Source organism: Podarcis erhardii (genome assembly GCF_964252035.2).
Source record: "Podarcis erhardii genome assembly, chromosome: 4".
Taxonomy (NCBI): Eukaryota; Metazoa; Chordata; class Lepidosauria; order Squamata; family Lacertidae; genus Podarcis; species Podarcis erhardii.
In genome coordinates, this window is record NC_138508.1 from 68,800,973 (window position 1) to 68,819,054 (window position 18,082).

The window sequence follows — 18,082 nt, forward strand, 5'->3', positions numbered from 1 at the left end:
TATGACACACCATGGGAACTTAATATGGAGAAAAAATTCAATACACAAACCCTTTCACACTGTTAAAACCTGTATCAAAATCCCTAGACTTTTTTTTTAAGTAATGCAAATGTTTTCTAAATAACATGACTTTTAAAAATGTAATTACGTCGATTTAAAAGAAAACCTGTCTTAAATTGTAGCATATTTTTTCATTGGCCATCTCTATGAAGCAATTGTTGGTGTGTTATCGAAATGTCAGATATTGAACACAGATATCCGCACACTTGTCACTGTTAAAATAAATAGTTTTGATTATTTAAAACATCCCCTTGTATGCAAATAAAGATTCAAGTGTTGAGGTGATTTAAATAATTGTTGGTACATTTTGAGTGAAATCTTCTTCTGTCCACACCCATAAGAATTCTGCAATTGATTTTCAAAAACAAGTGCAGTGGGCCTATCATCCTCATTTTTGTAGCATTCTAGGAACGCCCAGAAGTGTTTCTCCAAAAAATAATAATGCTTTTTTTGAATTGTTGAACAGCAATAACCTACTGTCATAGAAAGGAATCCATAGCTGTAAAGATTAGCACACAGAGTGAATAAGTTGGATATCAGAGCAAGTTACTTACACTTTGGTCCCATTGAAATCAACATAAAATTATAGTTATGACTAACTTAGGTGTCACTGAAATCAATGGGACTTGCATGCCATTAACATGATGGTTATATGCCCATGGGGGTTTACATCTGAAGTGGCACAATAGTGCATCTAATTTTTCATTCTAATGTACTGTAAAATGTTTTAAAATACTTGAGTCCTTGACGTTTAGTTTTTGGTGAATGTGTAATTAAAATACGTTTCGAACTAAGTATGTCTTATACTATAAATCTCTAGAACTGTATGAAAAAAGATTAGCCAAAAAAATACACAGTGTGATTTGCAGTATCCTTAAGGCTTCTCTGGAGAGGAGCCATTGTGGCATTTGCTGTTCTTTTAATTGGTGAAACTGTGTGACACTCTTGTTAATATGCTGCTTTATTCCGATTATCAAATATCAAAGGAATAGGCTATGAACATTGTCCGTGGAAATGTTGAGCAGATATTTTACAGGCTGCAAGACAGATTGAATGCATTTAAAGCTGAAGGTTTATAAATTATTGTAAATGACAGGGTTTATCTTGCAGGCATTAAATTAAATCAAAAAATGAGGATGGGGATAGGCGGATTTACTGAGATGGAATAAATGGGTAAAATGAATGCCATTTTATATCAGCAGAGAAGGAGGAAATACACCCAGATACATATTAACACAGACAAGATGTTTGTATTAATTTGGGGCGGGGATACTATCCCAATAAGTAAAGCACGGGAGAAACATGTCATACAAGATTTATTGCAGATGTCCAGAGCAAACTGGCTATAAGGTTATGGTAGATTTAAAAAGCAAATCCCAAAAGAATTGCTATATTTGAGTAATGTATGAAATGATGCCTGTTTTTTACAGCAAGCAAGAAAAACCTGAACACACAAAATGCACTGTTTAGGCTGCAGTGCTATAATAACTTCCTTGGAAGTACACACCATTGAACTCAGTGGTACTTACTTCTGAGAAGACATGCATATTAGAAGGATTTGACTATTGACCTTCCTGTGAGAAATTGCTGAGAGATTTCAAGTGGAAGGTGCGTTGCCATTAAAAATACGGAAAATCTGAAATGGTGGTGAAAAAAAGAAATAAAATCAGAGTTTTCTGGAATCTAAATTGTAGGCTTACATAGTACAGGCACTTTTAAGTATGTATATTTGAGATCAGTTTCAATGTTGCAGAATCTTTGAATTAACTCCAGCTACTTCTGCTCACTAGCAGTCACAGGTAGGATACTGTTCATGCCCAGTCATACTGTTGGCTTCCTATGTGTTTTACATTTTACTGTAGGTCACTGGCACCATATAAAGTTACTTGTATTTTAAGGTTCATTAAGCTTTCAATACTTACTTAGGATTTGTGGCATATTGTGTGACAGCACGGAAGCCAGATATGTCAGAAACGATGATTTAGATCGGGGGTAGAAATTGCAAATTTACCTGATCCTTACAGTGTTTAATAAACTTGGTGAATGCTTATCTTTGGAGAATGGGATTAGTTACATAATTTGTACAAGTATGGCAAAATAAATAAATCAAAACCAATTCTTCCAGGTTTAGCAATTATTCACAGGCATGTGAGCGTTGATGAACACAGCTCCCATGCCCTGCAAAGGCTATGCCACTTCATTTTAGTTTTATGAACAGCTCCGTGTGTGCAAATTGATGGATACCTGGATCTGCCCTCTCCAATAAAATGAACATCTCCCCAGTCATATTCAGGTTCACACAGAATTCTTGATTTGAGGGATGCTATAACTTCAACTTATGGTCAGGGGTCCCTTTACCTTTAAGGGACGTGGGTGGCACTGTGGGTTAAACCACAGAGCCTAGGACTTGCCGATCAGGTCGGCGGTTCGAATCCCTGCGATGGGGTGAGCTCCCATTGCTCGGTCCCTGCTCTTGCCAACCTAGCAGTTTGAAAGCACGTCAAAGTGCAAGTAGATAAATAGGTACTGCTCTGGTGGGAAGGTAAACAGCATTTCCGTGCACTGCTCTGGTTTGCCAGAAGCGTCTTAGTCATGCTGGCCACATGACCTGGAAGCTGTACGCCGGCTCCCTCGGCCAGTAAAGCTAGATGAGCGCCGCAACCCCAGAGTTGGCCACGACTGGTCAGGGGTCCCTTAACCTTTACCTTTATAACTTCAACTTATCATGTATTGTTTCTCTGCAACTGTCAGAGGGGCCTATGATTGATAGGTTGCACCTAGTTGCAATGATGTAGGTAGGCACAGAGCCATGGAATGGCAAAAATGGTGACAGTAAAAATGGCATCATCATGGTCTAACAAGGGTGATAGGTAGAAATGGGTATTCTTGCACAGATCATGCTTCTAGAGGTGACTGAACAAAGAAATGGGCCAAATGTTAGAGAGTGCAGTCGTGGTCTGCACATGCTTCTATGCTTGAAGGTCACTTCTGCCAAACAGATGGCTGGTGTTTGTCTGCTTTGACAGTGCAAAGCACCTGTTTGGGAGGACAGGAGAAGGATTCATACCCCTTCCATCACATGTGATTGCTGTTGTCAGCCATCTGTTCAGCCATGCTGGGGCATCACCTGGTGATAAGAGTTGAGCTTCCCCAAAGCATCGCTGCTTTTCTGCATGCATGGATTGCATCCGGAAAAGCAGTCATACAAGAGGAGATTGCTTAGATCAGAGGGGCTCAAATAATTTGCATAGGAAAATGTTAATGAAGTCAATACGCTTACATAATCTAAGTAATATTCTTATGGAAGGCTTTAGCTGTTGCAGCATAACCCTCTGCGGCATGCTGTTAAAACTTGACATTTATTTACTCTTTATGTACAGAGAGAGAGGCCCTTGCAACAGGTCCCAAGAGGTGCAAAATTTGGTCTACCAGCAGGGCTAGGACTGTGGGGCACAGGTTTGTGTTAATGGCACGTTCATCTCTTCCTTTTCCACGACCCCTGTTTGTAGAAGTACCTAGTATGATCTTCTTGCTCTGGTGCAGGAGTCTTTTCCCAGCAAGTGATGGAAGGGTGCAGGTGTAGCCTTGTGTTGGCACTGAGTCTGCCCATATGTCCTGCCACAGGCCAAGAACATATTAAAAATCATTTGTTTAAAATAAAGCTGTACAAGGGTGGTTAAGTAATAGTACACCGTGTTTCCACTTTAGATTACCCCATCCCATCTAGAGAAGAGTAATGCCTCTTAATTGTGCTGTACTGGTTACTAGTTTCCTCAAGGAAAAACTACAATTCTCCAGGCCATAAAAATGTCTTTAAGAAAGGGAAGGAACTACAGGTTGCTTCCATGTTAGCCCTTTTTCTCTGGGATTATCATCTGCTGTTCACTCACTTTTGAACGTAATCTGGATGTTCTGTTAAAAAAAAAAAGAGAGAGTGAACAAAGCTTGACCGTTCCGTGTGTGTGTGTGTGTGTGAGAGAGAGAGAGAGAGAGAGAGAGAGTGTACACAGGTTGTTGTTAGATCACTGCAGTGTTCTCCATGTTTTCCTCCTATGTCTCCTGCCCCACAATCTGATAAATTATGACTGATTTTCCTGCAATACAATGCAATGGCAGCCCCAGCCTTTCAAGTGTGGATACACAAAGCACTATTAAGATTTTTCCAGGGCTTTTGCGCCTTTAAATTAAACACTTCCTTTTCTCAGGTTCTTCCTGTGTAATTGCTTCCTGTTGATCCCAGTCTGAAGGATTTAATGAGTAATTGCCCATTGAATAGATGCTCTGAATGTTAGTTTCTGTTCACGTCGAGAAATGAATAAGTACCATTTCACTATTAAAAATGAAAAGAGAAAGGAAATAAGTAATTAAAGTGTCCCCTTTGGTGGGAACATAAACTGACATCAGGGCAATTCAGAGAGGCTATTCAAGGAGTAATTTCTCACTAACCCCCAGCTGGGATCAATAGGAAGCAATAACAGAGGCTGAACTTGTAAGCAATAAACTATATATAAAGCTGGCAGGGCTGAATGGAACTTACTTGTGAGCAGGCGTGATAGAAATGCTAGTTAACATAGTGCTATGTTTTAATCCTGTGAGGAACCTCCATTTTGATTCTTCCTCCAGCAATTTGTGAAGAAGCAGTGCCCCAGTAATACTAAAGGGCTCTAATGTGGAAGCAGTTTGAAGAAGCATAATTACAAAGCTCACACAGAGAGACAACTGCATAACCCATATATGCAAAAAAAATTAAAATGCTGCGAATGATCAGCCAGCCCTCCATTTTCTTGTTTGAGATCATGGTCAGCTGCTGTGGCATCCATTGTGGGCCTAAAGACAGAAGACTGATTGTGCATTAAGCGGAAACAGCCACAGCTGAATAACATGGACATATGCTCAAGGAAATGTTGATAATTAGCTATCTAAGAGAGGATCTTTTTCTTAGACAGATATAAAAGCGTATGGATCAAAAATAACTTAGTCCATGGTGGTTAAACTCCTTAGATTTTTGCTGCAAGGACTCAGTTTCTTTACAGAATCAGCATTGGCTTTATGAGATGGGTGCAGATGCAAAAGATTTCACTTCCATTTGAAACCCACACACACTTTTAATTTTGTGGTTATATAGCAGCAACCGGGTTGATTTGCTTTTTATTCTCCAGGGAAATCTGAAGCAGTTTAGTTGCCTCAAAACCAAACCCAACTCAAGACTGATTTGCAAGAAGACTTGGAAAAGCCTGAATAGAATATTTAAAGCATACTCCATAAACACTGCACTGGTGATTTCACAACTTTTTTCATTTGAGTGGGATTTCCACTTAAACCCCAAAGTAATGAACAGACATTGTGCAGAAGTAATACCATTTGGAGAGTTTGGGTCCCATTTCTCCATAAAACCTGTTGCATGCTCCTTAATAAAATTTTAATGTCTTAAGAATATGGAATCAAATACTAAAGAACAACAGTGCATTTGAGGAAAGGATCCATCTTGTGTTGATCTCTCCACAATTGAAAACACCTGATAATGAAATGCCTTGGTGGGGTTTATCAAAAGCATCTTCCCAACATTCAGGGCACTTAGACTTAGATGTTACTTCCTAGTAGAATATAAAGTACTGCATGTTATTGGTTATTGTTTGACAACTTCCAGGAGTATGAAGAGGGGGACTTGCTGAAGATAATGCATAAAACTTTGGCTTATTTTTTAACTTCTAAATCAGCATTTAGATTTTTTTGTAATATCTATATTTAATGATTTTTTTGTTGATTTCATTGCTATTAGGGATAGAGAAGAAATTTGATTTCGTTAGCATTAAATGGGAAGCTACCTAATTCATGCTCTCAAACAAATATGTGAACTGAAACATAACTTTTCTGAATTTTGCAATGTGTACAAAAATGCATGTTAGGGAAAGCATATATTTCTGCAAATAACGTAGCATACAAATATGCATTATATATAGGGAAATTGTTGGCATAAATGTGCATATTAAAACTGCATACAAAAATGTGTTTATTAGGAGAAATTTGCACTAAAGTGCTGGTGAATTTCTAAACTGATTCAGAAAGGTAAAGAACTGAATTTAAGACAGGAAGAATGAAAAAGAGAGATTTCTTCATCCCTAATTTCTATTACTCTAATAAATAGTATGCTATCAAATTATCAAAGGAACTTGCCAGTGTAACCTCGAACAATTTTGCACAATATGCTACAGCTTTGCCTTATCTACTTGTTTTCTCAAGATGCTAACTGTTTAATACTGCAACAGTTGAAATTGTGCTTTGATATTTTTTTTCCCCCTCGTTCCATCTGGGAATGATAATCTTGCTCTGCTGGGTTTAGTGAAAAGTTAAAAATAGTAAATGTGGTTTCCCACAATTAGGATAGAAAAAACTGCTGTAATCTATCAGCTATAGAATGGCTCACTGCCAGTAAAGAAGGGAACAGAGGAATGCATGTGATAAAGGATGGAAATACCATAAAAATGACTTGAGAACAGCTTTCCCCAACCTTGTGCCCTCCAACTCCCATCAGTCCCAGCCAGCCAGCGGATGGGAGATGTTATCCAGAAAATGTAGAATGAACAAGATTGGGGGAGGCTGCTCTAGAGTACTGGATGCTACTGATATGTCAACATACAAATTTATATGTGCTCTGAGGAATCTAGCAGGCTTCCTAAATTCTACTAATAATTGCAGCCCCTAGAATCTAATGCTAATTATTTCTCCCCCTTCTTCTGATTGGTGTGTGGGTGTGGCTGGCTTCTGTTACGAAACCTCAGCATAAATTTCTGCATTCTTGCTCCCTTTCCTGCTTTCTTTATAGTAAATCTGAATTGAATAAAAGTACTTAAAGTAAAACTGAACTTTGCTGGAGACACTGACTTTTTACCACCTAAAATTGGCAGTGATCACCAGACCAGAAATGGAAATTGGCAGGTACCAATGGATGTACAGGAATTCAAGGCTACACCAGTACCATCATGTGCCAGCATTGAGAGGCAATGTTAGTCCTTTGGGGATTCAAGGTAAATAAAAGCCTGGGGGTCTAATATCTTAACTGGAAAACTTAAATATGATAGCACCATAATAGTCATTTTCCTAGCTGTAGCAAAAATGTTCCTAAATATATATGTTGATGTGTCTGATTCTCACTTGGCAGGTTTTTTTGTTGTCTGTTTCAAAGCATTTGTTCAGAACTGTTTTTCAGAGTAAGACATATTTTGCATCACTTACCTGGCTACTCAGAATAATCTTTAAAACTGCCCATATACAAGAAGTCAAATGGTCTTCCACATATCCTTTGCAGTCCAGACATTTGACTTCTGTGGTTCTCAAGGGAGTAATATAGCCTACTTTAGACTTTATTTACACCTTAGACTTAATTTACACTCATACTTGTTTCTTTGGGCTGTTTTCCCATTGGTTCAGTGACTGGTAGTTTCTGTGGAGAGGTTGTGAGTTAGGTATTCTTCATAGCAGCCAGCGCTAACTCTGCTCCCTATTGTTGTTGTTGGGCTCAAATGCCCATAAGTCCCAATCAGCATTGCTAACAATTATGGACGATAGGAGCCATATTTCAACAACAGCTGCAGGGCACCAGGTTGGGAAAGGTTCCATATTTAAAATATATAGTGGTTTTGAATGTCTCATCTGAATGCATTTTTGACCATGGCCTTCCTCCTTGCTAAAAGCAAACTTGCATATTTAATTTGCGCCATATGCTCTTTCATAATTTCCCCCCTTCCAAATTCTTTTATCATCCTTAGTGGACAAGCAGGCCTGAAGATCAGAATAGAAGCTTCCTAGCAGTAATGCACAAAGTTCTCTGCCTGCTGATTTGCTATGGCACTCATATTTTACAATCACTTTTTTTGCGGCTGGCATGAAACGTGTTATTTATTTCATTTTATTTAAGGCATTTCTATTTCACTCACTTATTAGCATTTCTAAGCAGTGCCTTAACTTGGAGGATGAAAATGTCTTAGTTTAAGCAACCAGTAAGAATGTATAGTAAGATAGCAAGGATAAATTTTAAACTGGATCTGAGAAAGCAAGACAAAAAGACAAATGATATCAGTGTATCACTGACCGGCTAATGAAGTTTTGTTGTGCTTAGTCTTGTTTTCTGGGCAGCTTAAAAGCTACAGTAGCCCATCGGTCAACTGGATGTACAGTTCAGTAGATATTTTTTTACTGAAATGTCAGTAATCAGACGCAGATAAATAACACGGATCTGCGAACTATCTCTTCCCTCAGTAATATAAAGCAAATGGTCTAGATCTTTTAAGCCTAGAAAAATAGCTCCATCACAGTCAATGCTTGCTTTAGTATTGATTATGGCTTTGGGGTACATTTTGAGATATGTGGGATCACTGCCTCAGCTGGAAAGATATAAGAAAGAAATCCTAGATTGTGGAGGACAGACTTCAGTTTTGTGAGATATACTTGTTTTTCTTTTCATCTACCAATAGTAGCCAAGTGTTTACATAGTCAAAGGGAGCAGCATAAACTAGAACAGGGCTCTCATTCTCAGCCTTTTCACACACAAAAAGCACACCTGGTTTTCCACTAAGCTTTTTTTGTTTCAGCAGCCCAATTAAAACAACCTTTCCATTGTTACAGTTGTTAAAACAATTGGAAGTAAGAAACCCTTGACAGTAAGTAGGGTCCCAGCCTGTCTTTTGCATTCTCCCAACCTAGGTACTCATCTCCTATGCAAGAGGATTTTGCCAGTTGGCAAAAAATCTATTCAGGAAGGAACCAGAGAGGAACAGCTAGGAAAAAATCACTGTTCTTACCCTGGGTAGGTGTTATACTCTGGAGCAGGGTTGTACCTTATAAAGCCACTGCAGGAGGGATAGATGGTAACTAATACTGGAATTTGGCTCCCCTTTGCTTTCCTTATAACAAAGAATCAGTGGTGGACCATGGTGTCTCAAATTTCAGTGGTGTCTGCCCGACGCCAAAATCTGCCCCCACCCACCAGCCGCTTGCCTTCCATTGGATTTCATGGTTGGGGTTCCTGCTGCAGCATCCTAGAAGCTCCACGCCCAGTGCAACTGAACCAGTGGCGATTCCCTAGATCTGCCTTTGAAATCGTGTTGAGGCCCATTAGTTAGGGCTGCTATACATCTGGAATTTCCCTGACATAGCTGGAATATGGCAGTCAGAAACAGTGTCCGGGCGGAAATCGCTTAAATGACCGGGAAAATCTGGACGTATGGAAACCCATGCTGGAAACCAGGATTTCTGGCAAATTTCCTTAAAATTAGCTCAACAACTTCTCACTCTTTTTTAGATGTTGCAATAAAAATTCAACAACTTTGGCCCAAAAATATGGCAACCCTACCATTAGTAAGGTTGGGTAGTTGCACAAATGTCCTGTTTGCCCTCCCTCTTTTCATACCTGGAGCAATCCATGATCCAGGTGGGAAAAACTGTAGGCAGATCTTTGCAAGGCATCTGGGGGCTCCCTACTAGTAGCTCCTTTCTCTTCCCCCATAGGATAGGGCTCCCACTCTATCCAGCACCCTCTACCTCTTCTTACACCAGGTTGGGCAAACAGGGTAGACATTTTACTCATAGGTTGTATAGAATCTGCCATTCGTGAATTATCCCCTCATACAGGCCAGGTCTTTCACTGTTAACCGGTTTATTTCATTGATGTCTATTGTCCATGGACTCCCAAGGAGCCATAGCTGTCAGCTTTTCCCTTTTCTTGCGAGGAATCCTATTCGGAATAAGGGAATTTCCCTTTTTAAAAAAGGAAAACGTTGACAGTTATGCAAGGAGCTGCTTTATGTTATGTTATGGTAGGCAAAGGCAGTGAACAAGCTCTGTCCAATTCCAGATGCAGATAGCTCTGAAGTGGTTTTAGATGCATGCTCTTGACTGCAAAATGTTTGACACAGAGTCTCTTAAATTCTTCAGCTTGTAAAGATTTCCTTCCTTTTTTCTTTCAGACTCAACATTCAGTTGCAAATGTGAGCAATCTCTTTTATGTGATGGGTTTCTTGCTAGGCTTAAATAAATTGTCTCCATCACAGAGTCATCTTCTCCTTGATCTTCTTTCAAAAACAAACTTTTGAATGGATTAGAAACAGAGCGCAGGGCTCGCATGTCAATGTATTTTTCATTTTTTCCACACTGACATAATAGTCAGATATCCTTACAAAGTAAGGAAAGTTGGCAAAATACCCCTCAGTTTTAAATACAGATTTATTTTGAAGGTAATTTAAAATGCATCTGTGCCTTAATGAGTTTGAAGGTGTAGCTTGTGAAAGGGAATACACGCACATTTATCTGCGTTGACCTCTGGATAATCTACCTTATTGCTCTGAATGTTTTTGCTTACTGACAGAGATTGGTGTATTTCTTCCCATGTTACAGTCTGACTTTCCTAAAAGATCCAGTGCGCCCCCCATGTTCTAAAAGTAATGTAGTGAAGTGTCCCTGAGTGAATTCTCCTGTTCAAATATATTGGAAATCCTTTAAAAAGAAAAGAAAGTGTGTGCGGGGGGGGGGGGGGAGTCTTTGCAGATTTTTATATTATGGATGTATGTTTTGTATTATTTTATTAATGCTGTTGCTTAATACAGGTTTGGCATGGCGTGTATTGTGAACTGAGCTGATAGGCTTTTTAAAATAAAAGCAAATATGGAAGCACTTGAAATCTGTTGGGTATCTCAGACAGAAAAGTGGTTGCTTACATATACTAGTGATTTCTGTAATGAATATAATTGGAAGCTAGCCCTGAGCTAACTCACCTTACTCTTTCAGTTGGGGGAGAGGCTTCTGTGATGATGCGTTGATGTTTTGTCACGGAATGCACACTGTTGTGATCTTAGAATGGTCTCTGTGCCTTTTGCTAGGAAGGCTGGAGTTGGGTAGGACAGACTAATCCATCAAACACAACCAACAGCAAATAATAATAAAATACAATGCCTAGGCATGTGTGAGAGAAAGAATCCCACAATCCCTTTGCTTCCCTTTTCTAGTGATATACTTTAAAACAGGATTCTCTTATCTGGCCTGAGACTATCCCCAAGCCACACCCGCTGCCCCACTCTAATCCCTAACCCTCACTTGCTCCTCACTCCCCTCTACAACCGCCTTCTTGACCACTGGACTTGCTATTGGTCTCATCCTCTCAATCCACCATAACTTACCTTTGCATGCAGGGGATGTCTCTAACTCACTGAGGGTTTGAGACCTATCGGCTACACTCACCTGGTTTAGCCGGCCAGTCGAAGCCATTCTCAGGGTGTGGCTGCTGTCACATGCTGACAACTTCAACAGATGACTGGGGGAAAAACAGAGGACAGGGCAACACTGGGAAACCAAGACTGAGAGGTGCTAATGATGGACTAGATGTGGTTACTAGTGCCATGCAGTTTCTTAGTGCGTGGTTCCTGGTTGTCTGAACCCTTCAAGTGTTGGTGCTATTTGAAGCCATGTTGTTGTTGTTGTTTGATAACCCACAATTTTAAGCATTTCTCTTTGGTGTGAGCAGGTTCTGAAAGGACATGTGTTCTGTGAATATTAGGTGTTTTGAAGAAGTTGAGAGCTGTGGGTAGAAAGCCAGTTTGATGTTCTACTGTATTATCATTGGGGTTATGTGGCCTGATTAAACAAGATGTTCTGTTCACTTCCAGCAGTTGCCCACCCAGGGTTCCAGGCTGCCTGCTGTCACATCTTTTAAAGGGCTTCTTAACCCATGTGCCTACCAGTACTCAGGCATGCAGCATTTACTTGCCAGTGGAATATAGGAAGAAGCTGCCTTAAACTGAGTCAGACCATGAGCTCATCTTGTCTATACTCAGAGGCAGAAGCTCTCCAGGGTTCAAAACAGGAATATTTCCCAGCCTTAGTCAGGGATTAAACCTGGGATGTTCTGCATGCATATCAGTTGCTCAACCAGCTCCCTTCCAGGCCATACAGACATAGATGCGTCACTGGTGTGTGGACGCTGCATATGTTGGAGCAAATATTAGGTAGCAGAATCCTTTTAATGGTAGAATTGCACACAAGGAAGGAATTTATATTAGCCCAGCACCTCATCTATATCTATCTTAAGTCTTAGTACTGCTATTTCGGGGGGGGGGGGGGCTCACCAGCCACAAACTTACCCAAGGCAACTTGTTCCATTTTCTCCTTGCAGAAATATTTCATGTGGAGGAACAAAAGAATGTGGTATAGCCCAGGAAACTAATATTTTCAGCTCAAGGCTTTTCAGATTACTTAGCCTACGTCTTCCTAATGCTCTGGGTTGACTTTCCTTTCTTAAAAACAACAACAACAACAACAACAACAACAACAACAATAATAATAATAATAATTTCTTCCATCTCTAGCAGTTGATCCTAGAAGCAGTTAGGAAATGTGGGGAAACTACTGAACTCTCATATTTCTCAAGCTATTTCCACAAAGTAGTGATATTTCTGGATTGCTACCGAGTTTTCTGTATCTTATTCCTGTGTGGCTTTGTTCTGAGAGCATTAGCAAACAGCATAGCAGAGCAATATTAGCAATAATAAATGGAACCTATTGGCTGAATAGATGTATAGCAACACACTATTCCTATTTCTCTCCCACCCAGCTCCAGTTTAAAAGAGAGAAATGTGCATTATTATTTTTTGCACAGTATACCTGGATGCCTGATGGAACTATTCTATCAATTACTTTGCCCCATGGAAGCAGCATCCATGTTGAATGTATGTGCTGGAAGTGGCAGTGTATGAAATAGCTTCACTACCAATTTATGCATCTCCCTTCTGCCCTAAGGTACAGATAGGGCTGCAACAGCCATAGCCCATGCTAGGTAGGATGTTTGGAACAGGTCAGTTGTTAACAGTGGCTGAGGGGACAATATAGGAGGCACACCAGGAATTGTAGGATATGGTGGAGAGGATAATTGGGCTAGAAGCTGGCATGGGTGTATATTGGGGCAGGGAGAGGAAGGGGAGCATGAGAGGGGAGAAATAACAGAATTTGTGAGATGTGTATGGTAGAGGAAGAGAGAAAGTTATGGGAATTTGGGTGGGACTGGCCAGGTATGGGATCCCCACCCTTTTGGTTTTTTTAAAGGCTGTAAGGAATGGAAAGGAAGGCATCAAAATAGGGGAACATGTTTAGTGAGGAAACACTGAGTATGCAAGAAGATACTATGCAGAGGAGGAAGGTTCAGGAGCAGGAAATGGCATTAGAGTGGCATAGAATGAGCGAGCCATACAGAGGTGAGATCTTGGTTTGGATCCAGAGACTGTATTGTGATTAGGACAGAGAGGCAAGCTGTGTGGACGGAACTGCTTGAGAGGCTTCGCAAATCGTTTCCGTATGTTACGGGTAGCGAGTTAGGGGCCCATACCTTTCAGTGCTTTGGGGCCCAAAATCCTTAATTTCCTGATGATCAAACTAACCATAGCAACAGGATATGCTGTTGAATTTACTGTTCTTTAGATAAATGTTTGGGAGCTCTATAAAATACAGTAAACCTGCAGCTTTGAAGTTCCTTTTGAAAGGAGTATGTCAGAAAACATAAATTTGTTGGAAGATAATTGAGCTGCAAATTTCCTCCTGATGTTTCGCAGTACCTTGTGTTGCAAAATAATTTAACCTTTTCAAACACAACATAGAATGGCTTATTCAGCTTTGCCTTGCCACCCCAGAATCATAGAATCATAGAAGGGGTAACATTGTCCTACTTTCATCTCAAGCGAAATGGATCAAGAGGTCTCTTCTTGCTTATGTTGTCTCAAGTGCTGTATTTTGAGCACTTTTGATTATCTAAACCAGCTAGACTTGAATCAGTGTTGATGTCAAACATTAGATCAGCTTCTTCCATTTTACAGGCCAGTCTAGGTCCTTCTCTCTCTCAGCTTATTATAATAGAACCCTCTTTGTCATCAGCTGCCAGCTTCATGGCACACTAAATTTATCTGAAAAGGTTAAATAGGAAAAGCATGTAGCTCAGTGTTTGCTGCTTCACTGTTTGTAAGAAGGATCCCGTTATCATGATTTGAGACAGCAGAGAAGCATTATTGCTGCTATCAAAATGGAAAGATGGATATGACTGGTTTTGAAGGTGTACAGCTGATAAATGCAACAACTTTGGCCTGCAACAACCTTGAAAATCTAAATGAATTGGTATGTGTCCACCAATATGAAGCATTCATCTTCTGTGGCCACTGTTGTAAGCAGCACCTATGTTTCTGGACAAATTTTCTTTAGGTATATGGTGAGCAATCACTTCTGATTTCCAACTTCCCCAGCCTACAATTAATCATGCTAGTTTTGTCATGAGGACCGTAACTGTATAGTACTGTGTTTATTTTTCTCCAACCATTATCCTTCATTTGTCACCTTGGATGAACTTGCTACCCCAGATCAGTGTTCAAAACTTACTCAATGTGAGCCCATAATATAGGATGCCCTTCCCATGTTCTCCCTTTCTGGCAAAGTTGTTTGACAGCATAGCTCAAAACCAGAAAAATATTGCTTATTATTTGTTATGCATTCAGTTTCTTATCTGCCCTTCACCATAAGGTCCCAGGGCAGGTTGCAGCCATTTAAAAATACAATTTTAAAAATAGCTTAAAGCAAACTGATAATGAATGCCCAGCTGGTTCTCGATGGCTCTTACAAACTGCTTGTTTTACCTTTGCCTCTGAGTGTCTTTCTGCATATACTGCCACAAACCGTTCTGCACCAATTATTTGGGAATGATGAAGGAACAGGGCTTAATCCTTGGGTACAAAATTGAAGAGCTGAGTTGGCAAGTGTATTGAAGGCAAGGGATTCAGGGGATGGGAAGAATAAGAGAGGTTCAGTCATCCTGAGGCCACCTCCTGCCAGGCCTCAACATGTTGTAAAGTTGGAAGTTTCTCCAGCCTGAAACCCCTGCAGAGCATTTATTCACATGCTCACAGTATTGATTTTAATTAATACAGAGACTTCTAGTTAAAGCATTACATTTTATACATGGCTAGAGATAGTGTTCCATAAGGGGTGAGGGCAAGGGCAAGGCTAGCCTCTCATTTAAACTTACAGAAAAGCTCCTTTCCCAGCTGTTTGAAGGTCTGCCAGTAGTTTAATACACTGTTCCACAGAATCTACAGACCATTTCACATATTTTGATAAACTGTAGATTTATATTGGAGCTTGTGAAACAAGAATTCTCCAGTTAGAATTTCAAAACTCAGTATTTCTATTAATTCAGGGCCAACCATTTGTTGGTTAGAGTAAGCTTTGTTTACTCTTGAATTTTTAAGACCTTCTTAACCTGCAGGAATGTTGCAAACTTTTTTAAAAAAAATTGATAAAACCATAGATTGTGTGATTGTTCTGGTGTGGCAGTACATTTCTTGTTTTGATGTGTGGTAGTTATCTGTTGGATGCTCTTATACATTTGGAAAATGTCAAGAGCATAACTCAAGGTTTTCCCAGTGGAGGTGGGCAGCAATCTTGACTGAGGTATTTAGAACTCTTCTTGACATGCTAATCAACCCATAGTGGCTTAGAGCATCCAAATAGTTCTCCGTGTAACTGTGTTGGGAGAATTGGGAAGGCAAATCTCTTTACAGCCAATGGCTGTAACTTTTGGTCCCCCTAATGCTGTTGGACTTCCAGCTCCCATTGGCTTCAGCCAGAAAAGCCAACATCCCATCAGGGATTATGAGAGTTGCATTTATATATTTGTGGAATTTGCATTCCGCCCTTGGACCCAAAGGTTCCCAGAGGGGTGCATAATATTATAATATCTAAATCCAGACAAAAAATAATAAGAAAACAAACAATTACAAAAACAAACAGAAAACACACACACACAAGCAGACAACCAAAATTGCAAACAATCCAGCAGCTGTATCTGGAGAGTCACAGGCTACCCACCCTCTCCTGAACAATGTTTGTTGCTTTGGGTAATAAGGTGAGTATGGGCAAGTTGCTTTGCCCACTTTGTAAAGGATGATCCATAAATACTTGGCTGTGTGTATGTAGGTGAATGCGGGAATCCATTCTGCATTTTATTGTGTTGATACAATGATAAACAATGACAATTTATTTATACCCTGCTCTACTAAGTGCCAGTATAGATAGTGTTTGAGACCAGACTCACAGCACTAGTCATCTTAAGACAGCATGTAGGTGGCGATAGTGCAGGATCACTTTTATTTATTGTTTGAATCCACATGAATCTGCAGGTGACATGCATAACTAAAAATAGCTTGGAAAACAGTCAAAACAGCAAACAACATAAAAGATAGGTTCTTAAACAATACACCCAGCTGGTAAAGCTTATTGAAACAAGAAATGTCTTCAGTGGTTTCTGTAACGTACAAATAACGGTTGCCTGTTTTATTCCAACAGGGATACTGTCCCACAGAACAGGGGCTGCCACACTGACAAGTCTTACACCTCCAAGTATGGGTTTTATACTATTGACAGCACCCCTTTGTGCAGGGGTTGCCCATGCTCGAAAAGCATGAGTTTTTCCCAGTGCTTTGTGCACCATAGTTGGTTCCTGTTTTTTTTCTTCTATTTGTATTCCTTATTTTAAAAATGTGCGTGCATGTGTGTGTGCACACACCCACTTTCATTTTATACCCTTCTCCAGAGAATACTTTCAGTCCTCTCTTTTTTTTTTAGTTGGCCTCCTTTTGTGAGTGTGTTAAATCTGCAGCCAGGTTCACCGTTAGCTCTGGGCAAATCACTGAGCTGTTATTAACCTGCTTCCATGGCAACTGCTGCTCACAAGCCTGAGGACAAAAAATTGTTTTTATTCTGAACTGCACAAAAGGTTCTAGTGATGCTTTAGACAAAATGGCCATTGAAAGTGAGTTGCATTGATGTGTGTATCTGTACAATTTATATTTAAACTACTTTACTCTGGTGTGTTAGGGTAGTATTGGACATGCCTGGCATACTTTTAAATTCTGTTTTTAACCTCTTCCACCATATTTTGTAAGGGATGTTAAGGTTTTCCTCTTTTCAAAACGCGGAATTTATATAAAGACAAGAGTAGTTCATCTCTTTGACTCTGCTAATATGGCCGTTCTTAAATGTTTCCTGTTTGTCCTCCTGTTGCTATTTAGTTTCTTCCACACCAACATGATTAATATTGTGTGGTTATGTTTGTTTCAGAATGAGACCAGCAGATAAACCATTTTTCAGCAAAAGAAAATATTTTATGTCATGAAATGCAGAGTTAAAAACATAACGTGTTACTAGTTTAAGCGCGCCACAGATATACTCTACAGAAAATAAAATTCAGGCAAGTCTTGATATTGTGCTCAGAGGTATATGCTGCAGCATGGCTTCTGTCTTTTAGCTGTGAAAAGTATGCACATCACCCATGAAAAGTGAACCCATGCATGTACTCAAAACTGTGTGTGACCAGTACTCCCAAGTTTCTTACAGGATAATATCAATATCCTGAGGAAATAGCAACCCGTTGAAAATCTCCCAGAGAACACCTTTCCAGCTACTATGGCTGCTGAGGCCGTTATACCCACAAAGATATCACTGAGAGTATCACCTCTAATATTGCTATAGTGCATCTAGCCACTAATGTCTGTCACTTCATAGTTATCCACAATTTCTTCAGGAGTAGTATTACTACCACCACCTTCAGAAGACCTGGGACCAACTTCTTCTTGAAGCCCAACCAACAATCCCCTCCCTGCCCAATTTTAGAAATCAGGAAAGGCAAGGATTCAAGACACAGGTAGTTGATGGAAACTGACCTTCAACTACCTTACCCATGATCTCCGATTACAACAACTGAAGCTCCTCCAGCATCACCAGACACCTCACCAGAATCACCTGTTCCAAAAGATGGAATCCAAATCCTGGTTTATGCAAGCAATTTTAACTTCCGAATTCCTCACAAACATGTCACAGCAAGCTTTGGATGAGTCTACTGATGTGTCCTCAGTAATCTACAGCTTAATCTGGACAATGATACTTTCTTCTCACAAGCCTTGGGTGGACGCCTCCATCTAAGACCTGTTAGAAGCAGACCCTG

General features: G+C 40.0%; 1 protein-coding gene across 6 annotated transcripts in view; it reads left to right on the plus strand.

Annotated features, from left to right (window-relative positions):
- Positions 1–18,082, plus strand: part of GPM6B (glycoprotein M6B) — a 104,936-nt gene that overhangs the window by 69,430 nt on the left and 17,424 nt on the right. For 4 of the 6 annotated variants that reach the window (XM_081858760.1, XM_081858762.1, XM_081858759.1 and 1 more), the window contains exon 2: positions 6,966–7,085. The exons of the other annotated variants lie outside the window; for them this stretch is intronic. In XM_081858760.1, the coding sequence (XP_081714886.1) occupies positions 6,966–7,085 (120 nt within the window). The remainder of the gene's footprint in view (positions 1–6,965; positions 7,086–18,082) is intronic. 6 annotated transcript variants of the gene reach the window in all.